At 37.1% G+C, this 24,817-nt stretch overlaps 2 protein-coding genes across 3 annotated transcripts; both read right to left on the reverse strand.

The window, feature by feature from the left end:
- Window positions 1-4,748: 4,748 nt before the first annotated feature.
- On the reverse strand, window positions 4,749-6,452 carry LOC138148706 (olfactory receptor 13A1-like). Of its 2 annotated transcripts, XM_069071534.1 has the most exons (2): window positions 6,436-6,452; window positions 4,749-5,679 (listed from the first exon to the last, which is right to left on the reverse strand). In XM_069071534.1, exon 2 carries the CDS (start codon window positions 5,676-5,678, stop codon window positions 4,749-4,751), a length of 930 nt encoding a protein of 309 aa, XP_068927635.1. In that variant the 5' UTR covers window position 5,679; window positions 6,436-6,452. The 2 variants fall into 2 exon arrangements, with proteins under 2 accessions (XP_068927635.1, XP_068927634.1); XM_069071533.1 differs by lacking the exon at window positions 6,436-6,452 and having other exon boundaries at window positions 4,749-5,678.
- Window positions 6,453-18,806: 12,354 nt separating this feature from the next.
- LOC138148519 (olfactory receptor 13A1-like) lies at window positions 18,807-24,479 on the reverse strand. Its single transcript, XM_069071220.1, has 2 exons — window positions 24,455-24,479; window positions 18,807-19,744 (listed from the first exon to the last, which is right to left on the reverse strand). Exons 1-2 carry the CDS (start codon window positions 24,477-24,479, stop codon window positions 18,807-18,809), a joined length of 963 nt encoding a protein of 320 aa, XP_068927321.1.
- Window positions 24,480-24,817: the final 338 nt, after the last annotated feature.

The following is a 24,817-nucleotide window of genomic DNA, read 5'->3' on the forward strand; positions in this document are numbered from 1 at the left end:
CAGGGATGAGAGTCTCTGTCCTTGTTCATACTTTAATTGTTGTGAGATTTCATTCTTTGTCAAGAATCAAATTTCTAAAGCCAAGCAAGGCAAAAAAGAATGGGGATTTGGTCTAAGCAAAGCAATTCCAAGGAAGAAAATAACTGATTTATTCCAGGGTTTTTCTGAGTCCAGGGCCCTATGCCATGAGGAAAAACCAAGTCACCCCAAAGTCTAGTGCTCTCAACTTAAAATCATGCTTCTGAAGATGAGGTCCAGGATTTTAAAACTGGATTTCCTTGCATGAACCTTAAGTATATGGGGGTATGGAAGGGGTTAATTTGAAGAGAAGACAACAGAGCCCTAAACATTTAGTTGGTAGTTTGTGTGATAGGCACCACTGAGCTATGGTCACATCACTAAGATTAGGTAAAATATATCAGAGATAGGGCAGAGTTTAATCAACAAACATTAAATATTTACTATTTTAGTTATATTAGTTAAGCACTAATTCAACATTGAATATTTACTATATGCCAAGTGTTGAGCACTAGGAATACAAAGAAAGAGTAAAAATAGAACTTTCCCTCAAAAAGCTTACATTCTAATGGGGAAAAAAGATATATTTAATAGTTCCATACAGAATACCTAGCGAATAAATAGGAAACAACTTTAAGATGTTGTCCAGTCTGCTTTTTTTTCATCATGACTTTCTGGTAGAACAATTATTCTTAAGTTATCTCTCCTGGATCTGTTCTTCAGGTCAGTTGTTTTTCCAGTGAGATATTTTACACTTTCTTCCAATTTTTCAATCTTCATGTTTTGTTTCATTGACTCTTGGTGCATCATAGAGTCCTGAGCTTCGATTTGATTGATTCTAATTTTTAGTGAATAATTTTCTTCAGATAGTTTTTGAAGGTCCTTTTTTAGGGAGGTATTTTCTCCAATTAGTTCACAAATTTTTCTTTTTAAGGATTTGATTCCTTCAGTGAGACTTTTTTTCCCAATTTGGTCACTGTAGATTTAAATTTATCTTCTATCTCCCTAATTTGGCTTTAAAAATCTTTCTTGAGCTCCTCCAAGAATGCTTTTTGGGCTTAACACCAGTTCTTGTTTCCATCTGTAGTCTCAGGTGTGGACACAGAGTCCATGGTGTCTCCTGAAAGTGATTCTTCTCATTCAGAATAATAGGATTCTATTGTCTTTGGTCTTGCCTTTGCAAGTTGCTTCCAGCCATTGTAATTGCCTATTTCCTGTCCTTTAAAGTGTATTTCTGCTTCTGGGGTACAGAGGGCTCTGACCCAAGCTTCTCAGGCTGGGAGCTAGGTGCCTGATTGTTGACATTATGTGCTGTAGCCTCTGGGTGTCTAGATTGAGGCCAATGTCAGGACTCTCAGTGTTTCCCCTGAGTTACCCTGAGGCTCACAGAGTAATCTGTGGGGGAGGGGTGGTCTGGCCACTTCAGATTTCTGCCTCTATGTCCCTGGGGTACAGCTCAAGTAGGCTTTTGCTGGTCAGGTGAGGTGGGGCTTGTTGGGACCCCTCCTGCTCTTCTCTTCAGACTCCTTACTGCCTCAGTTACACCCTTTCTCTGTGACTCCTAAGCCTGAGGCTATTTCTGCTATTTCAGGATTATACTCTGGGTGGGACTTTAATCTCTGGGTTTTCTTGGTCAGGGAGGGGGAATCTGAGCAGCCAGAATTTACTTTGCCATCTTGGCCCCTGAAAAATCAGGCAGGTGATTTTAAAATTTCCAGATAGCCCCAGAACAAGCTGCTGTCTCTGCTGTGGGCCCTGAGCTTTCTTTTACCCAGCTCTGAGGGATCCTCCCATCCTGTGGTGAGACAGCTGTGAATCACCTTGGTGTGGGTAAGTCTGCTGGCTGGGGCTCCTTTTCTCTCTGCTGTAGTCAGCTCTCTAGTCTGAGTAGCTGCAGCCCCCACATGCTCCATGCTCCCCCTGCACTGACCCACGTGGGCACTTTCCTGGGATGGATTCTGCCATGCTCTGTCTCCCAGTGGATTCTGACACTCCAAAATCCATTCAGGTTCACTTTTTAAAGTTTAGTGACAGGATTCAAATAGGAGCTTAGAAAAGTTATTGCTTCAGTTCCACCCTCATGGCTCCACCCCCCAACACCCCCCCCCCCCCCCACCCCCCCCCCCCGAAAGAACTTTAGAAGGAAAGGTACTAGCATCTGTGATGACTGAGATAGGTTTTTGTAGAGCTATTATGATAAGGTAGATACATATCAAATATACCTCTTAGAACCAGGGGTCCTTTGATAGACTTCCAGTAGTCCATGAACTTGGAGGGGAAATACACACATGACCCCCCCACACACACACACACACAAACATATGTGCCCATAGTGGGGAGAAAAGGAAAAGGAAGATGAGGAAAATCACTGTTACAGAATAAAACTGCATCAGATGAATAGAATTAAAAGATGAAGGAAGGGATGGGAGTGTAGCTATCTGATGAACCTCTTATTGATCTGAGCTATAAAAAGGAAAGCTGAAATACATTTTACAGTAATAGAGATGGAGATAAATACAAAATAGGGAAAGAGACAGAGGGATTGTATTAAATAAAAGCAGCAAGCTTAAAAGAAAATAATAATGGACAATGATGACACTGAACCAAAGTTTTCACAATGCTATTCAGAACCTTTCTTCTTCTTTGTGGTCAGGGCTCCAGGGCCATCCTGATGATCAACTATTTTCTCCTGCTTTCATAGGATTACACACACACACACACACACACACACACACACACACACACACACACACACACACACCATCTGGGCTATGGATGTTTGCCCAGTACATGAGGGGAGGGGTGGGGGGGGGGGGGTTAAGGAGGACAGGGTAGTAGGTAAGGTAATAGCAATGGAGTGGAAACAGCCCACTTTATTTACAGCTCACAGGTGTTAAGCAAATTCCTTCTTTACTACTTCCTTATTTCTAAAGAGGAATTGGGAAGGATGGAAAAAGGAGGACAGGATGCAGGGAACTATTCAGTTGACTATCTTAACAGTGAACACAAATGGTATGATCTTACTCTACAATGGAAGAAAATAGCAGGACAAATTATAGAGAAGAATCCATTTATAAGAAATACACTTGAAATATAAATGTTCTCACAGATGGACTGAAGAAAAAAAATGATAGTCTTCAGCTGGACCAAAAAAATAAAATAAAATCCTATGGTAGCAATCATAGTTTCATATAAATCTTCAGTAAATATAGACATAAGAAAAAAGAGAGAAACAGAGAAACAGCTTTATAGTTAAAGGTTCCAAAGATAGTTACCTCAATACTTAATATTAAAAGATAAAAATAATTGGCATTTTCTAATTCTCTGAAGCAGACTTCCCCACTGTTTAGATTAGTGAATTATCATTTTTCCTTGAGAAAGGAAAAATCTTTTCTGGGGACACTCCTGACATTCTTATGTCTCATAGATAAGAGGGTTCAAGGTAGGACTCACTGTAGAGTAAAACATGGCCATGATCTTGCCTTCTCAGGGAAGTTACTGGAGCCTGGGCTTACATAAACATAGACTGTAATTGACTCACTACAATGAGGTGAGAGGAGCAGATAGAAAAGATTCTTCTGTTATCCTCTGTTGTCTGATTTCCCTGATGCTGAAAGTGCTGAAGCCATAGGACAGCATGGTAAACAGGAAACTCATAACAGCAAAGGATGTCAGCCATGATGCTCATGATGTCTTTCCTGTATGTGGAGGATCAGGAGACTAGCAGCATAGAGGAAATCTCAAGGAGAAAATGGTTGATCACATTAGGTCCAAAGAATGACACATTCAACAAGATGTTGCTATTTGTTGTGGTACCAAATGCACTGATCCACCCCACCAGCACCCTCAAAGTCACAGCCAGGGAGGCACAAACTTACGTAGTTATTATTGTTCTATGATAATATAAAGCAAGAGCTGGGAGAGGTCATGTGCCAATCATTAGCCATAACCATGAAGAGCTGGACCAGCATTTCATTTTCCCGTCCCTAAGGGTTGCATCAAAAAAAGGGGTGGGGGAGGGAACATTGATTCTTTGCTTTGGTCCTATGGGTATTACACTTTTTTCATGCATTTGTAGAGCTCCCTTGACATGAAATAGTGATTTTAAATTTAATTATGAATATTAATAATGTGATCCATATTTTTATGTTCCACATTTTTGGAAGGCATTCCATAATTAATGAGATTACATAGCCATTTTAGTGATTGAGTATATGTAATTAAATGACTTCACCTTAATCTGCTTTTCTATATATTCTATACAGGTTTCATGACCAGACCAACATTCTTCCTCTCTCTGTATCTGTGTCTATCTGTCACTCTCTCTCATACACACACGTACTCTCTTTCTCTCTCTCTCTCTCTCTCTCTCTCTCTCTCTCTCTCTCTCTCTCTCTCTCTCTCTCTCTCTCTTATACTTTACCATTTCTGAAAGAGCAAAAGAAAGACTGAACATCCACTATCTGATTCTGGCCTAACAGACTACTAAATTCCCTTGAAAACCCATTACATCTGCATTTCCACTCAAAATTGATTAGGGGGTTCTGTAAACTGCACATCTATGGGTATAAGAATAACTTATTTTCATACTTTAGAACCTGAGATTATACAGTAAGAAAAATCTTTGGGGTATTAAAAATCAATTAAAAGTCTTGAGACTTTCCATCATTAGAACAAGAATACACTTGTCCAAATCAATCTAATCCAGAAACCGATAAATTTCTAAGCTTTCACTTACTAAATAGAGGCATTTTTCTGAAGGCTTCCCTGACATCTTTGTTCCTCAAAGTGTAGATGAGAGGGTTTAAGGTGGGGCTCACTGCTGTGTACAGCACAGCCACCAGCTTCGCACTTTCAGGAGAATAGCTGGAGATGGGACTTACATAGGCATAAAACACAGTGCAGTAATACATAGTGACCACAATCAGGTGGGAGGAGCAGGTAGAGAATGCTCTCTTCTTGCCCTGTCGGGTCCGGATTCTCATGATGCTGGAGATGATGAAGCAGTAAGACACAATGGTCAGCAGGAAATTCAGAACGGAGAAGAAGACATCAGCAAGGACTGTCATGATATCATTCACATATGTTGAAGTGCAAGAGAGAAGCAACATAGGGGGGATTTCACAGAAGAATTGATTGATGATGTTGGGGCCACAGAAAGATAATCGAACCATAAGACCAGTGTTGATGGTAGTGTTAAGTCCACAGATGCTCCAGACACCAACTGCCAGAAGGACACAGATCTTCTTGCCCATCATGGTGCTATAGTGCAGGGGGTGGCAGATGGCTGCATACCTGTCATAAGCCATGGCTGTGAAGAGCAGGAGCTCACCAGATACAGACCAGATAAGAAAGTATACTTGGGCCATGCATCCCCCATAGGAGATGGTCTTCTTTTCTGAAACCAGGTTTTCCAACACCTTGGGAAGAACAGAGGTTGTACACATGATATCTAACACAGACAAGTTGACAAGGAAAAAATACATGGGAGTGTGAAGGTTAGAGCTCCAAATGACCAACACAATGATCAGGATATTTCCGGTGAGAGCAGCTGTGTATAAGGAGAAAAAAGTGCCAAAGAGCAAGATCCTTAGTGGAACACTATCTGAGAAGCCTTGAAGGATAAACTCAGTCACGTGTGTCTGGTTGTTCAGCAACATCCTATTAAGAGCAGAATTTTCCCCAATTTTTCTCTTGTTTTCTTCCAATGCCAGTTGAAATAGTCACATTATTCTCTGGTTTTCTCTCAATTTCGTGAATTCATGTGAAAATATTTTTTATATTTAATCTATAGACAACATATAGAAATAATCCAAGTTATCTCATAATTTATTAAGTTTTTAAATTTGGAATGTGAATTAGTAAACAAAAAAACTTAATTCCATTAATATAAAAGTTATAAAACAATTAATAAAGCTTGAATAATCTTCCAATACAGAAGGAATCATAGACTACTCTTGTACAAATAGTAATCAAGAAGCTTTTATGGTGCTTAATATCTACCAGGCACTGGGTCAGGATTTGAACTCTATAGTGCTTTTTCAACCAGAAGACTATTAAATTTCTCCTTAATATGCAACAACTAAAATATACATTCATTCCAGGTGTATTGACAGCATGGTTTTCTGCAAGGACAATACAGCAATTTATCCTTTGTTTGAATCTTGGTTAGAATGCCAGTTGTGCAAAGTATTGGTGGTAAATCACCTAATTTCTCTGGGTCTACATTTATCCATCTATAAAATGAAAGGTCTGAATTAACTTGACCTCTGAGGTCCTTTCCAATTTTGAACTAGTATTTTTCAGTCATTCTGTATTTTCCAGTATCTTTTCCAGGAAATTTCCTCTGACTACAGTGGCAGAGAAGGGACTAATCTGCATCGGTGGAGGGAATTTATTTCCCTGCAAATTTTCTACACCAATGAGATCACAAGTTCAATCTTAGCCTTAGCTCAAATACTCAAAATCAGTACAACCAATCCAGCTTGCTTTGTACCTATTTACATTGTTACAAACTTACTTCAGTTCATAGAATGTTATGATTTCAATCATTATCTCTATGTCTATATTAGGAGTCTTTGTGTAGTCACTTATTTTCATTCTCTCTTACCAGGATGTACCTGCAGAAAATCTGAGAAAGCCAGGCTCTCCCAGACCCTGAGCAAATCACTTAAACTCCCTCTGCTTTAATCCCTCAACTGCAAAATGAGGTGGCTACATTTAATGGTCTCTGATATCCTTTGCACTCCTAAATCAATGGTTCTATTATTTTATGACACTCTAAAATAGTTTACACTTCCAATCTCCCAGTTGATCAAGAGGTCTAGAGGATGAAAGATTACAAAATGTCTATAGTTTGCTAATTAGAAAAATACATTTGACTTGGCAGAGAAAAAAAATGAAGCCTTAAATAGAGGCTTTCCTCCACCTTACAAAGGTGCTAGAGAAGAGACACTGAAAATTCCCTCTTCCTCACGAGAGAGAGGTGGGGGACTGCTAGGGTGAAATGCAACATTCGTTGCAAACACAATCTCTGTATGTTTCACATTGCCTTTCTTTGTCACAATGGGGAAGAATGTAGATGTCAGTTGTTAAGCAAGGGGAATAAGTGCCATGTAAAGACAAAAGGGTTCAATAAAATGCTTTTTAAGCATTTCATTCCAATAGAAATTCCACCAAAATTCCTTTTATATAGTTATGTATTTTCAATATCATTTAATATTACTGGATGAATTTGACCATGGATGTAACTATTCAATGATCGTTTTGAGTATTGATGACATATATGATTGATTAATATATACACACACATATAATATACAGATTCATATATATAAATATGTGTATGTGTATATATACATGTGTATGTATGTGTGTGTGTATATATATATGTATATATATATATACACAGGAGGGAGAAATTGGGGTTAAGTGACTTGTCCAGGGTCACACAGCTAGTAAGTGACAAGTTTATGAGGCTAGATTTGAACCCAGATTCTCCTAGCTCCAGAGTCAGTTCTCTATCCACTATAATACCTAGTTGCCCATTTATACAAAATATCCAAATAGTAAATTATTAAAAAAATTAAAATATTTTGATTTTTTCATCCTTCAGTTCTCTTAAGATGTTGATTCATGTTTATCATTAATACTATCTTTCTCACTTTTGTTTTGTTTATCTTATTTAGAGGATGATTAAGGCCCCCCTCCAGTTTGTAGAAGTCACATTTTGGAGGAGGACATGAAAAGAATTTGCACCAGTATGATATTTGCCAATAATTTTTGTCCACAAATAAAATCTCAATATTCTGTCAGCTTAGAAGTTCTCTACCTTATTTAACATTGTATTTTTCTTATAGAAATATATATAGGGGAATTCATTATTTACCATATTTTGTCTATAATTTATTAACATGCTAAATATCATTCATTCTGAAACACAATGTGATATGACCTACACGTCCAGTTTTGCAGTGAGGAAGATATTGATTCAGGTCCTGACTCTAATATATTCTCTTTCTATAACCACAGGCACATTTCTTTACCTCTAACTATCTCAGGTTACTGTCTAAGACTAAAAGTTACATACAAGTTGCCTGATTTCTATCAATAGAAATGTAAAATGTCCACCTTGTGTGTATATCAATGAAATCAGAACTCTAAACAGAAACAAGGAAACAAAAGTCTTTTACAGGCACCCATTCCAGGGAAGATATACAGAGAAATATCAATTTATTGAGACCTTTTATTACTCCCTAAATAAAGGTTTCTGACCTATGCTAGCATTCCTAGTGTTTTGAGGATGAAAATTTTAAAAATATTGTCTAGTGTAGAGTTTTCTGAAAAGATTTTTAAAAGTCTAAAAAACTATTTTCTCTGAGTTTGAATCTTGTGACTCATGCTAGGCAGCCAGGGGATCATGGCATCTCTAAGCCTCAAATTCCTCTTCCCTAAAATGGGGGGAAGGGACCAGGCTTAATTCCCTCTAAAATCCTTACCAGGACTAAATGTATTATGCTGTGCATATGGGAAGGATATTATTTGTACTACCAACCTCAGAGAACATTTTTGTTATTCTGTCATCCCTAGGGCAGTGCATGGTGGGATAAAATTAACCCTGTATTTGGAGTCAAAGAATCTGATTTCAAATCCTTGATCTGCTATTACCTGTCTGTGAGATCTTTAGTAAGTCATCCATACCCTCAAACCACTTCAAAAACAAAGCAGAATATTGATTCACTTTCCTTGCATTTTCTAATACTTAATTATTTCAAGAAATGGGCAATTTTCTTATCTGGACAGCCTACACTGAAATCTTCCACTGACAAGGCATTCTGCTAAACTTGGCCACTGAAGTCTCTATTATTATTTCTTAATAAAATTTGTTACTTTCCTAATCATTTTCAAGCTTTCCAGGTAACACTCATTTTATCAGCTAAGTCACTGGCATAGCATGAAGCCCTTACAATCATGGGACCCTAGATTGAGACCTGGAGGAGACCTTAGAGATCTTTAAGTCAAACCCCCTCATTTAACAGCAAAAAAAAGCGGAGACCCAGTGATCCTTCAGTGACTCATATGAGATCATATAGGAGGAAAAGGGAAAGAGATATGATTTTAATCTATGTCTTTAAATTTCAAGTGTTCTTTCCCTTATAATAATTCATTTTTTCTTATTTAAACATGTAACATTCACATGGTGCTGTCCTTATCTGTTAACAATCATCCCCCCCACTTCCTTACCCACCCCACCACATCTATGTATTCTTTCCTCTGGTTCGTATGGGTGATAAGCTAGTAGCATAAAGAGCTCTGGTTATTCATCTTAGGTCCTGATTTGTGGCAAAGCATTTCAAGTTTATGCCTTTATTTATTTATTTTGGTTTTTAGCATTTACATTCTCTGAGTTGGATGGTTTACTGTATCTCACACTTGTTCAGTAGGTAAGTACCTGAACTACTTTGTCTTCATTTCTTCTGCCATTTTTCTTTGATGTCATCATTTCTCTTCACTGTTGACCCTTCATTAAACCAAGACTGTCTGTTATTCTTCTGCATTCAGTATCTTTTACTTTACATATGTTTATTTTTTATTTATCAAAAAATACATTTTGAAAGACAGACTTATAATACTTTGCCTATCAATCAGTGCATTTGCATTTGGATTTGCAGTGCTAATCTCCTTCAGGATACATTTGGTCACAAAGAAATGCTAAATTTTGCTTCAATTTTATATCCTTTACATGGTCATGGATCATTGACCTGACAAACTGTGACCCGGTATTAATGGAAGAATGCCATCATATTGCTAACAAGTCCTTGAAAAAATGGATGTAGCCATTCAGGGATTTAAGGACAAAGCATCCCAAGAGGATTAATTACAGAAAATTGTCACTGGGCTGTTTTTAACTGAAGACTAATGAAGTTATTTGTACAGAAGAGGCCAGAAATTCTCCTCTAACGATTCCTGCTTTTAGAAGTGACCATTCTTGTTCCATTGACCTCTACATCTAGAGATGTACTTCTCTACTTAAATATACTTATATTTAATTTTGTGCTATAAATATTACACATTGGTTTTGAATTTTTGTTTATTATACTTTTATCATTGACAACTTCATAACTTGCTAGAGCATAAGTTCCATGAGAGTAGGCATTATATCATAATTGTTTCCTTTTTCTCCCATTATGTAGCATGTGGTAGCTGCATAATTAATGACTACTGTGTCCTGATGGGCTCCAAGTTTTGCCTATTCTGCACCTGTGACCACCATATTAGAAGGAGAAAGGTCCATAACAAAGACCAACTTGGGTGTCCACAAAATCCAAAGATAGTGAAGACAAAAGTCCACAGTTTAGGGCAACAACATGAAATGCCATGTGGGATCCAGTGTGTTATTAGCAAGTCAAGCTCAGAGGCAAAAGAAAGATCCTAGACAAAGGTCATCCTGAGACATCTCCGAAGGCCATGGTGGGAGCCCAGAAAGTGAATATCATTTGAGCCCACAATGGAGAAATGCAGACAAGCAAAGTCTAATGTAGGGAAGGGCCTGGAGACCTATGGAAAGACAGAGTCTCTAGACAGAGTTTATCATTAAAACATCTGCACAGCTCTTTGAAGGAGGGACTATAATAAGTGGTCATCATACTCAGGAACAAGCAGGTCCTGCCTTATCTATTCAGCTTCAGAGTCTGACATATCCCACCCTCAGTCCTTATATTAAGGCTAATGGGGTAAGAATATCAAGGAAAATTCCAAATGCCATGATGTAATACCCTGATTTGAGAAACATCTAGGGGGTAAATACTAAAAAGGAAAGCAACCTCATAGTAAGGTCAGGCAAAGAATTTGAGAAAACAAACAAACAGATATCCAAGCCACAAGATTGCAAAGGAACTTGGAGGAGAAAATAAGAAAGAAATGAATGGTATATCCAGGAATGAAAGAATTTCAAAGAGAATTTCAAACAGAATAGGTGGCAGAAAACCTCACCAAAGACCTAAATGCCTTAAAAATTAGAATAGGCCAATCAGGTGACCTATTTTCCAACAAGGTGTGGCTGGATGGTGCAGTAGATGAAAAACCAGGTCTGGAGTCAGGAAGACCTGAGTTTAAATCTGACCTCAGACACTTACTAGTTGTGTGATCCTGGTCAAGTCATTTAATGCTATTTGCTTCAGTTTTCCCATCTGTAAAATGAGCTGGAGAAGCAAATGGCAAACCACTTCAGTATCTTTACCAAGAAAATCCCAAAAAGGAATCAGGAGGAGCTGGACACAACTGAAAACATAACTAGAATAAACAGCGATACATTTTCCCACAATGATGCATTACGGAAAAAATATTATTAAAACACAAAAGGGGGAAAGGAAAAAAAGTCTAACTAAAGATATGAACAAAAAATGTCTGGAAATCCTATTTCAAAAAACTATAAATGAAAACTGTCCATATTTATAAGAACCAAAGGACAAAGTGAAATCGAAATCCACCAGTAACTCCCTTAAAGAAATTCCCAAATGAAAACTCATAGGAATATTGAAACCAAAATTCAGTTTCTCAGTCAAAGAAATGTGTGAGTAGTCATGAAGAAAGAAGTCTAGTGCCAAGGAAGTCAGAATCACACAAAACTTTGTAAGCCAATATAAGGAAAAGAAAGTTTATAATATGGTATTTAAAAACAAAAGACAAAGGCTTACAATCAAGTACAGCTTATATGACAAAGCTAAGGATAACTCTATAATGAAAAAAAGAGATTTTCAAAGTTATTTAGAACTTCCACACATTGCTAGTGAAAAAGCCACAAGTCAAGAAGCATTTTGAATTGGAAATATAAGCACCAAGAGGAACATAGAAAATATATTTAATTGTTTAATTAAAGGTAATATGCAAAGATGGGATGTTTATATTTTAATAGTCATAAGAAATACATATCTTCTCATAATCTTAATATCTTTAGGAGTTACAGAAAAAAGGCAAATAAGACAGACAGAGGACACGAGAATGGTTTTATTCTGTTTCTATGGTTTTAGGAGAAGTCATAAGTGGAGGGGATAGAGGACCCATAATAAGGAAAAAAGGAAAAAGAAGAAGAGAAAAATCACTATCACATAATACAAATGCATCAGATTAACGGTATTCATAGATGGAGGAAGGGATGGGGGTATATGTGTCCCATGAAACTCACATTCATCTGAACCATAAAAAGGAAAGCTGAATATGATTTTACAGAAATAGAAATTGAGGCAGAGGTGGAGAAAGAGACAGAGAGATTGTGATATATAAACATATTAAACTAAAAAGAGAGGGGTGAGGTTGAACCAGGGTTTTCATAATGCTGCCTAAAACCTTTTTTCTGCTGTAGTCAGAGCTCCAGTGCCATCTCCCTGATGAGCCCCTTTTCTCCTGTTTTCATAGGATTCCACCTTACACACACACACACACACACACACACACACTAAATTCACTTGCAGACCCATTACATCTGTATTGCCACCAAGAGTTAATCAGGGGATTTAATACATTGCAATACTTGTGAACAAGAATGACTTATTGATCATACTCTAGAATATGAGATTCTACAATGATAAAACTCCTTTGGGCATTAGAAAATCAAAATGTTAGTACTTTCCATCTTCATTACAAGAACACACTTCCCCAAACCAACCCTATCCAGAAAACCATAAATCTTTAAGTCCTTACTGACTAAATAGAGACCCTTTTCTGAGGCCTTCCCTGACACTCTTGTTTCTCCAAGTGTAGATGAGAGGGTTTAAGGTGGGGCTCACTGCTGCATATGACACAGTCACTAATTTGAGATAGTACTGCTATAGGCATCAAACACAGTGCGGTAGTATATGGTGACCTGACCACAATCAGGTGGGAGGAAGAGGTAGAGAATGCTCTCTGTGGTCTAGATTCTTATGATACTGGAGATGATGAAGCAGTAAGACACAGTGATCAACAGGAAATTCAGATGTGAGAAGAAAACATCAGCAAGGATAGCACTCATACACATTGAAGTACAAGAGAGAAGTGACACAGGGGGGATTTCACAGAAAAAAAATGGTTCAATATGGTTAGCACCACAGAAATATATTCACAACATCAGGCTGTATTTAGAGGGAAGAAGTGCCAAAAAGCAAGAATTTTAGTGGACACTGAGTAGCCTTGAAGGATAAACTCAGTCACCAGTTTCTCTCTATTTTCCACCATGCTGTTGAGAGTTGGTTTGTTGTCTTTATTTCCCTCTCTTGTTATCTTTTTACTCATATGTCAGTTAAAATGGTCCTTAAGCTTTTCTTCCAATGGGTTAAATATTTAGTAAAATCACAAAATAATCAACAAAAACTAAAGGATTCAATCTTAGAATAATAATGCACAAGAATAATACAAATGACCAACTAGAATTTTAAATAGGGACAATAATTCAGTGGAGAAGGATAAAAAAAGATAATGGAAATAATTAAAAAGTTATACTACAATTAGTAACCTTCCCATTTCACACAGACTCAGTTTATTCATAAAAATCATAGCCCTTAAGCCCAAGGAAGACCTTAGAGTATTTGTAAACCCCAAATTAAATTTTCATTTATTAATTGAGGAATATGAACCCCACATTTCATAGGCTCAACTTCCACTATCCTCATGTTCCTCACTGGTAAAATTATGGAGTTGGATATGATTTCTGAAGTCTTTTCCAAACATAACTTGAAAATGCTATAATTCTATGGTTCCAGGAATGGGAAGCAATTTGCCTCAAGTGTAACAGTAGTGTGTGACAGAGTCAATCAATAAAGACGTCTTTATAGTAAAGAGTTTTCTATTTGCTGGGCAATTGATCAGGATTTGAACCCACTTGTTTTGACTGACTTCAATGTTTTTTCTACTATATGCCACCAGTCTTTACATATCTTCTTGAGATGAGGCAACTACATTTTGCCTGGAATTCCAGGTGCAGTAGCAGCATGATTTCCTACAAAAGAAAAATAAGATTTTGTCTTTCATTTAGACCTTGGTTCAAAGTCCAATTTTGCAATTTGCTCCCTGTGTGACCTTGGTAAAATACCTAATTTCTCTGGACTGAAGTTTCTTCATCTTGAAAATAAAAAGGTTGGATTAATTCAACCTTTGAAGTCCCTTTTCAAATCTTAAATTGTGTAAGGCTATAATTCTATGATTTATATCTTCCCCAATGACATCCAAGTATTTATCATTTCTATTTCACATTAGAAACTGTGTATGTAAGAGAATTTGAAAGGTATTCCTGGATTGGAACACAACTCAGTGCTGATGATCTTATGTCAGTTTCAGCAATTCTTGACTCATTGTATTACTTAATAAGAAAGGCTCAACTTCTAACAATATAAATACACACACACTGAAAAGTATAAACAAAATAATTATATGCGTATGATATATAATTCTTTTAAAATAATTTTTCATGTAATAGAGAAAGTTGTTGAGTCATTTCAGTCATGTTTAACTCTTTACAACACCATTTTGGAGTTCTCTTTGCAAAGATAGTGGAGTGGTTTGCTATTTCCTTTTACAGCTCATTTTATTAATGAGAAAACTGAGGTAAATAGGGTTACACAGGGTCACACAGCTAGTTAGTGTGTTTCCTTGATTCCAGGCCCAGCACTGGGCCACCTAGTGGCCCTAATAGGGAAAGATTCAGCCTCGAACTCTAGGGGGTTTGTGTTGAAGTATGGCATACATTGGTAATGTAATTCTAGGCAAAACACTTACCCTCTACATCCACTAGGAAACTCTCTCAGATTATAATTTGTAGAGAAGCTTCTGACCTATGTTGATAGAATGAGTTTCTTCTCCTGGAAATTTTCTATGTCAATGAAATCACAGGTCCAGTTCCTAAACCTATTTCTATCCTTAATACTATAAAAAATTGATCCAACCAATCTAACTTTCTTTGCATCTATTTACGTTTGAATAAATTAACTTCAGCACTAAAAACGTTAAGACTTTTCAGTCCTTGTCTCTGTCTCCATCAGGAGTCTTTGTCTATCCATTCCTTATTTTTCCTTTTTACTAAAATGTTCCTGAAGAAAATCTGAGAAAGCAATAGGTCGGCCCTCACAGACCTGGGGCAAAATCATTTAGCCTGCCTTTGCTTCAGCCTCTCATCTGTGAAATGAAGGGGTAGGATTCAACAGCCTCTAAAGTCTCTTAAAAATCTCTACAACACACTGAATTTCCAGGCTTCCAAATAACCAGGACAGAATAATCCAGTGTTGATGCTATTTGCTAATTACAAAAATATATTTGACATGATAGAAAGAGAGTATTAAAGGCTCTTCTCAACACCTACTATGGTCCTGGAGAAGAGACACTGAAAGGTAGGTATTTCATGACAGAGAAGTAAGGGCTTACTTGGAGGAAAGTGTAAGTAGTACTATATACATATATAGCTAGATGTGTACACATATACATATATTAGCATATATTCCTATGGATATACTATGTGTATGTATGTATGTTGTTAAACAGTCACTGTATGACATGTTGCACAGAGTTTTTGTCATAAGTGAAACTTTAATCAGGGTAGAGGGGTAGTGTGATCTAAAGACCAAAAACATACAAACACATATATAATACAAATGTTTCATATATATCATACATACACACATATCCATATACACACATATATGAATATATATGTGTGTGTATATGTGTGTGTATCTTTTAAAACAATGACTGACTCTCCCATACATAGTTTGAAATCAGACAAGATTCTTGGATAAATAAAATCATGGAGATGGCCTTGTTTAGTCCTCTGAGAACTGACTGGAATAAAAGCATTGTATTACCTATCATTGTTCAGTCATTTTTCAGTCATATCTAACTTTTCATGACCCCATTTTGAATTTTCTTGGCAAAGATACCGGACTGGTTTACCATTTCCTTCTCCCACTCATTTTACAAATGAACTCAGGCAAATTATGTTAAGTGACTTACCCAGGGTCACACAGCTAGTAAGTGTCTGAGGCCAGATTTGAACCCAACCTAAATACTGCTGACACCAAGACTGGTGCTCTATCCACTGGACCACCTAGTTTTTCTGAATCTCTCTCTCTCTCTCTCTCTCTCTCTCTCTCTCTCTCTCTCTCTCTCTCTCTCTCTCTCTGTCTGTCTCTCTCTGTCTCTCTCTCTGTATCTCTGTCTCTCTCTGTCTCTCTGTCTCTGTCTCTGTCTCTCTCTCTCTATCTCATATGTGTGAATGTATATGTATGTATAATACATATAAAGAGTGACTTCACTGTGTACTATTTTGATTATTTGTTAACATGTTAAATAAGATTTATCTTGAAATGAAATGTTATATTTATTATGTGCAAATAATTGTGCTACATATAAGGGAAACAAAAGGAAAGCAAGACATTTTCTGATCTCATGAATGAAAAATTTTATTAGAGGTATAGCCAGAAGAAAATAAAAGCTATTACGACCACTGCTACCTAGCCTAAGGTTGAATATTACTTTTCCCATAAAAATTTCAATAATCCAATGAGTGTGTATGTTGGGACTTTGGACCTTGCTGAAGTAAATAAAGTAAAGCAAAAAATTATCTTAACCACAGAATAACCGCATTTATACATTTTATTTGGTACAGTAATACTTAAAGATAAAATAATTATTTTTGTAGACAGAAAATCTATCATTGATGATACATTTAGTGATCTGAGCATTACTGTTATAACTATATAGTCATCACATTGTAACCAGAAGCACAGTAATTATGAATAAGCATTAAATTCAAGAATAGTAAGAGTACTAGCAGCCACAGATCTAGTGTTATAAGGTCTTGATCTTTTGGACATTTCCCGTGTTTTTAACTGTGATTTTCTTCAAAAGTTCAAGGATCCATTGGGTAGGGTGTACTAGAGGAACCAGGAGTTTGGGAAAATCAGTTTTCTTACTTAGAAAGATCTACTGGAAAATCATTGATGAATTAATCAAAATTTTGGAAAGAGACCATCAGGATATTTCCAATGCTTGCTTTAATAACTGAATGATATAAGTAGCATAATTAGAAGGGAAAAAAAACATGGCAAGAACAGAAACATTTATTGATTTTGGAAGTATATAGAACCCAGGAGACAAACCAGTATTTTGAATCTCTGGTTTACTATATAACATTAAAAAGTTCAAATCTGAATGAGAGTGAGGAATATCTGATTTATGTATGAAGGGATAGGATGTCACTGAAATGGTTAAAATGCATACATCTTAGAATATTTTTGTATTTTTAATAAAATTGAAAACATTTAAAATAACACATTGAGCAACTTAGGATTGCCTTCCCAACTATGATGTGTTCAAAAGGTCTTGGGTTAGCAAAATTAATGACATAACTAGGTTAACATGTATAAAATATAGGTGAAATTAAAAGTAGGGCTGTTATTTGATGAATTCCTATTATATATGTATATATGGAAAAGACTTGCTTTTCCCCTTAAATATCTGACCTTGTCAGCACAATTCAACCTTTCACATTGTTTCCATCTTCATACCCCGTACAATTGTCCTTGTACCCTCAGAGTCCAGCGTAATGACTGGCATGTTGTAGAACAGTCAGTCAAGGAATATTTTGAGGTGGCTGGGAAAAGTTCCTGCTCTTTAGTATTCCAAGGTCTAATGGGGAAGACAACATATAAATTACTTAGAAACTCGATAGATAGATACATGGATGAAAAGATAAACACATAAATAGGAACTAATTAACCAATGGGAGGCACTGGAATTAGGAGGGATCAGAAAAAGTTTCCTGGAGAAAGGGAGATTTGGGTGGAACTTGGAGGAAACTGGGGGTGCTGGGAGGTGAAGATGAGGAGAGAAAGTATTTAATGAATTTTGGCTGAATGGAATTTACATGAATCTTGACACAAGTGATGTGATCCCTCATCAAGCAAAGACCGGGAATCTAAGTATAGATACTGTCTTTGATTAATATTGTCTATACCCTCTCTTTTTCTGGTTTGAACATTTTTCCATAACACTAACCATTCCACACAAGGAAGATCAAAGGATTTAAATCCCAAATCACACAATGTTTTCCATCAATTAAGGATAAAAGGAAGAAAATACATGATTGGTTCCATTCTTAATTCCATCCCATATTTTCACAGTCTTCTGTATCTATCATCTATTTTGGGAGAAGTTGAGCCAAAAAAGCTGAGTTTGAGTTCTAGCTTTTTTGCTAGCTATTGTTACTGTTTGTCCTTCATTCTCAAAGAGGATGATGACATCAGGGAAGTTATGCGATGACATGCAAGTGAATTGGATTTAAGTGAGGAGGGCTGCACAAAGTCACCAGTCTCAATTTCTCCTCCAGAGCCAGCCATCTGGGCCCTGTGGCCAGATATAGATGATGATCACTGGACATGGCCAGGGTGCAGTGGGAAACTGGCCTTTTTAATCTAGGGTCTTTAACAGCTCTCAGTTTGATTGAGGCAATATCCATTTAGTGATTAAGACTAGATGACCTTGGGAAAATCACAACATCTCTGAGTCTCAATTCCTCATCTATAGAAAAATAATTACAACAGATGTATCACCTATCTCACAGGATTGATTGTAAAGAAAGTATTTTGGTAGTTTCAAAAGTATCTTAGACGTTTGAACTAGAATTGAGAAAATTTTTCTATTAAACTAGTACTGGACAGGGTCTAGCATAATGCTGTGTTAAAAACATCTAAATAAAATAAAGATAGCGACATTAAGAAAAATTCTTTGAAATAGCATTCCTGAGAATTTAGAGGAATGAATTATCATTTCCCCTTGAGAAATATGAAGAGTTTTCTGAGGGCTCTTTTGACCTCTTTATTCCTCAAAGTATAGATAAGAGGATTTAAGGCAGGACTCACTGTAGAGTAAAGCACAGCCATGGCCTTGACCTTGTCTGGGGAGTAGCTGGAATCTGGGCTTAGGTAGACATAGATCACGGTGGAGTAGTACATAGTCACTACCATGAGGTGAGAGGAGCAGGTGGAAAAAGCTCTCTTTTTGCCCTCTGTGGTCTGGATTGCCATGATGCTGAAGATGATGAAGCCATAAGACAACATGGTGAGTAGGAAATTCAGAACAGCAAAGAATATGTCAGCCACAATTGTCATAATGTCATTCACATATGTGGATGAGCAAGAGAGCGGCAATAGAGCGGGGATCTCGCAGACAAAATGATTGATCACCTTGGGACCATAGAATGACAGCCTCACCAAGAGGCTGGTATTTGTTGTGGCACCAAATGCACTGATGCCCCACACAGCCACAGCCAAGGAGACACAAACACCCCTACTCATCATCTTGCTGTGATGCAGCGGCTGGCAGATTGCTACATACCGATCATACGCCATGGCCGTGAAGAGCAGGAGCTCAGCAGCCACAGACCAAGTCAGGAAGTACAACTGAGTCATACACCCCCTAAAAGAAATGGTATTGTCTCCTCCCCCCAGAGTCTGCAGCAGCTTGGGCACAGCAGTGCATGTGCAGATGACATCCAACAAAGCCAAGTTGACCAGGAAGAAGTACATTGGAGTGTGAAGCCCTGAGCTCAGGCTGATAGTAACAGCAATGAGAGAATTTCCAATAAGTGCTACTATGTAGAGGAAGAGGAAAAGGACAAAAAGCAGAAGCTGGACATGAGGGATATCTGTGAATCCGTTTAGGATGAATTCTGTCGCAAAAGTCTGATTATTCATCACTATCACTGTCACATAAGTCATCTGAGTCCAATAGTTTACAGAGATTTTCTTCTTTCATAACTCAATTAGAGATGAAATGGACGTCAGTATCACTTTGTTCTGTCAATTTCTTGAAGAATTAAAAATCACTGTTAAAAATATTTTTTTTCACTGAGCAAGAAAAAGTGGACAAGAGCATCTCATTGATATTTTTTAAATTTTTTTGAGGGAGGAAGGCAAGTTAATTGGGGCTAAGGGACTTGCCCAAGGTCACACAGTTAGTGTGTCAAGTGTCTGAGGCTGGATTTGAACTCAGGTCCTCCCGACTTCATGGCCAATGCTCTATTCACTATGCCACCTAACTGACCCTCATTGATATTTTTAAAATATTTAAAATTCAATCTTTCTTACTGACTTTCTTTCCAATACTCCAAAGTGTAATATTTTGTGGTACTGTGATTTTTTTTTCTTACATATGTTGGCAGACAAATTCTCTCAGGTCATGACTATTCCAGCTAGGCTCTGTTGTGTTGCCCTAGCTTCTAAAATGTCAACTCCATTGATTTTCCTCCTGCCTTCCAAATATTCAACAGAATCATTAAGAATTAACTAATCATGACCATCTCTAAGAGAGAGGGAAAAAAGGAGGAATGGGGGGGGGGAAGAAAGGAGGGGGAAGGAAAAAAGGAAGAAAGGAATGAAGAAAGGAAGGAACAAAGGAAGGAAGGAAGAAAGAAAGATAGGGAGGGAGGGAGGAAGATAGGTGATAGATGATAGTATTTGAGGACTGAGCCTATGTTTACATTTGTAAAGATTACTTCTGGAGTGGGGTAGTGTCTAAAGAGCTGCCCTTGGAATCAGGAAGAACTAGTTTCAGGTCTGTTTCTGTTCATTCTGCCTATATGCAAGTCATTTCTGTTTTTAGTGTCCCTGGAAATGCCCCCAGACAATAAGAAATTGCTTTGACAGTAAAACTTCCTCATTGAAAGTTTCTTTTTTAAGGCGAAACCTATGATTTCATTGGTACAGAGAACCCCAAATAAGGAAATTTTCTTTCCCAGTGGAGCTAAGCAGTGGCTCTAAAACTTAACGATTTGGGAGAAATGTCAAAATGGTAATTTCCCCAGAATACAAATTTTATTTATAAGATTATGATACCATATGGATCATGAACATGTTGCCAGCGATATCTCCTTAGATTGCCTTCATCATTGCTATGAAAATTTGGGGATATGATCTGGCTCAACCCCTTCCTTATCCAAAATGGATTAATTAATTTTCATTAATTAGCTATTTTCTGAACTCTCTTCTCTCAAGGATATTTAAACCCCTTTTATAAAATTTATTTTCATTGACTCTATCCCTAGTAACTTGGCATTTCATTAACAACTCATTATCATGCTATACTGAATGACAATGTTTAAAGTAAAAGTATTACATTTCAAAGCAATACTACTGTAGAGTACCTTTCCCTGGATTAGAGACAAAAATGACTTAATCAATAGAAAAGTGGACTTTAAGAAATCAGATCTCAGATCATTTCCTGGCTCCATGGCTTTTAGTCTTCCCATCAACCAAATGAAAGCTTTGGACCACACGGTCTCTAGGGTATTTTCCTCTAATGACTTTATCAAAATTTTAAATTTGCAAAGTTAGAAGAGAAGTCAGTGGCCATGTGATCCAACATGTATATGGAAAAACAAACTCTTCTACAGCACAATTTTCAATTTGTCAATCATCTTCTATTTAAAGACCTCCACTGAGGAACAGAGAGGAACTTCCACTATTTCCTGGGAAAACCTATTGCATTTTTAGATTCAAAAATTATTTCAAATCTAAATGTGCTCCTACAACTTTCATTTCTCACCCCTAATTCTGCCCTCAGGGACCCCCAAAATGTTTAGTCTCTCTTCCATATAACAGCCCTTCAAATATTTGAAGACAGCTACAAGTATCATGTACCACCCCTATCCATCTCCTCTTCTCCAGGCTAAACATCCCCAATGCTTTCAATGAGCACCCCTGCATCTGGTGAACATGCAATCAATTACAAGTAGAAAAGAAGAAAGTCAGGAAAAAAACTCACCCTCACATATCCATCTTTGGTTTTGTTTTTGTAATTTTTCAGACTGGAGTGGCTTAATAGTGAATAAAAATGAAGGACTTGTCCCTGACTTTCAAACCATTAAATTGACAACAATATAAACATAAGAACTCTCATGAAATGAAATGACCAACCATTTACCACATGAATGCTTGATTTCATTGCAAATCAATCTTCTTGCAACAATGTTTATTTCCTATACTTTTAAGATGATGAACTTTCCCATAAGAACAGGACACTCTCAGAGTAAGGAAAGAAATGGCATAGGCAGGCAATGTTGAGTCCCTTTTTAAGTGCAACTAAAATAGACCTTTGAATGGGCATGGGATAGAGAGACATACCTTAAGCACAGCCTTTGTGAGGTGGGCACTTAATGACTAAGGAGAATTCTTTTTTCTATTTAACACATTTTATGCACTAGGTGGCACAGGTCACTTGGGAGATTCATTATTTCAAAAGGCTCCAAGGAACCAATTAGGTCAAGTTTTCTGTGAGTTTTGAACATTTCAAGCCTTTCAGAAGTCCTATTTGGAGCAATATGGCTATACCAGCTATGTTCACATGGACTGCTTCTGCCACTCTCTCTTATGGTCCATTAGTGCTATTCCTGCTTCCTAGCACAATCATATTATAGAACACATCCTTCAAGACTTCGCCTACAGAAAAACCAGAAAACTTAGTACCTTAACTCTAATCCAACAGTTTAGGCAAACAAGAAAATCAGACTAAATTATCCCAATTCTAGAAGCAAAAATGTGAGGCTCTATTGTAGACCCCTAAAATTAAAAAGGACTTTGGAGATAATTTCAGCCCTTGCCTTCATTTTCAGTAGATTCACTTTCTTATATGGAGAAAACCTTATTGAAAAGATAGAAAAATATATTTCCTCTCATTTTTGTGCTCCTTTCTCAAACTATTTCCCAAACAGACTAATCATCTGTTTTTATTACAATCATAACCTGAATTTTTCCCACCCCATTGCCTTTCATTACCCTTTCCCCCCATACCTAGTATGTACACCACTTTATTCCTTCCTTTCATAGTGGTCTCCATCTTTTGAGTTCTAGACCACATGATTCCTGCCCAATGAATTCTTGTCTTTTCTACCCAGGCATCATATCTCCCTCTATGGAAATTGCTTAGCACTTTGTCTTTCTAAGCACTGATTGTTTTATTGGAGATGATTTTGTACATATTGTATGTCAGTGGATGAGCATTTTTAAAGCTCTTGATGTGAAAGTGGGGTACACATACTTTGTAAAGAGCTACAGATAAAACCAAAAACACAATCCCTGCCTCAGAGAACTCACATTCTAATGAAAATATAACACACAAAAATTTTATATACATATGCAATATATACAGTGTAAATAGAGGGTAATCTCACCAAGAAGTCACTAGCAATTGTGGGAAGTGTGGGAAGGAGAGAAGAAAGAAGGGAAAAGCCTCCTGCCAGGGCCACAGAGGTAGCAAGCTAGAAGGGTTGGATTTGAATAGGGGTCACCCATTAATGTGTCTTCAGATAATGTTGAATGTAGAATTTCCAATATGTGCATAAACATGGTACTTTGGAGAATCTGAGAAACCAATAAAATCCCATATGCTAATTCTTCATATAATAAAGTAATTAGACATGTAATAGTGGAGCTTGGAGATTTCCTCCAATAATTTTGAATTCCAGCACTTAGCATGATGATTGGCACAAAATAGATGCTTAATAAATTCTAAGTTATTGATTGACAGAATGTTGGCAAATAACCACAGAGCCAACTTGTGTCCCATAAACACTATGAAATTTTACTTCTTGAAGAATCTTTGTTTTTACCTATTTTAATCATAGCATCCTTGTTTTTATTATTTGAATCAGAAAGTTTAAAATCTGTATGTGATATTAGGAACAGTTTTTCATTCCATGAACTCATCAATGTAGGTATTTCTTTCCTCTACTAGTATAGCGTGCAACCTCTTCAACACCTTCTGATACTGTGTGAGTCTTGTAAGTCAGCTTTCAGTGAGTTGTCCATGGAAGAATCATTCAGTTTACTGGAAGTCTCTGCTGGTCTTTTACTGTATTGTGGTACCTTCCTTCACCACCCACTCTTAGAATATCATTTCCTTGATACTCATCTGAAGCACCACTTTCTATAGAAAACCCTCCCAGTTGCTAGTGTCTCCCTCCCCAAACTACTCCTCTTTGTTCATATTTTCTCCCCAGTAGAATATAATCTCCTTGAGGTCAGGAGGTATTTCATTTTTGTCTCTGTGGCTCTGGAACCTAGCACTGTGTATAGAAGAGTAATGTGAAAGGCAGTTTGGAACCATGTTCTCAATGTTTCTCTGTGATCTCTTTTAGCTCTAGGTCTGACAGCAATAAGATCAAGGTGTCAGGAAAGGGAACAGACATGGAGAGAATAAATCTCTAGTCCTTAGCATGTAGAATTTAAGGAAAAAAATAAGAGGAAAAAGATCTGACCCCGGTTGTTGTTTTTTTTACCAAGTGCCCTAAAACCAGAAAAGCAGACTGATATTTAAGACAATTCTAAAATCAATTACAATTTCAAATGAAAGGAGAAAGAGAATGAGAAGACTCTCTGCTTCCCTCATGTTGTTACTGCTGCTGCTGTTGAAGGACTAATAGCTAAGGTTAGGGTCATCATAAAGAAACATACTTTGGAGCCCCACAAGGTTTTTAGTCTTAAACCTGAAGTTTTTCAAAGAGCTTTATAGATATTATATGATCTTCGCAACAACTCTGTAAAGTAGATGTTATTACTATTCCCATTCTATAGATAAGGAAACAGAGTAAAAGAGGATACATGATTTGCTCCAGGTCATACATCTAACAAATGGCTGAGGCATCTGAGGCTGCTCCTAACTCTTAGTATCAAACTCTATACACTGAAGAGAGATAAGGCATGTCTGAGATGATATTGTTGCTGCCCCTAGGACTCCAAAGAGAGGGGGGAAGTCATTTCATTGGACAGAGGTGAGAACT

The sequence above is a fragment of the Petaurus breviceps genome, unplaced genomic scaffold (genome assembly GCF_028583685.1).
Source record: "Petaurus breviceps papuanus isolate PSGF00001 unplaced genomic scaffold, PetGlider_PUasm1.0 90825, whole genome shotgun sequence".
NCBI lineage: Eukaryota > Metazoa > Chordata > Mammalia > Diprotodontia > Petauridae > Petaurus > Petaurus breviceps.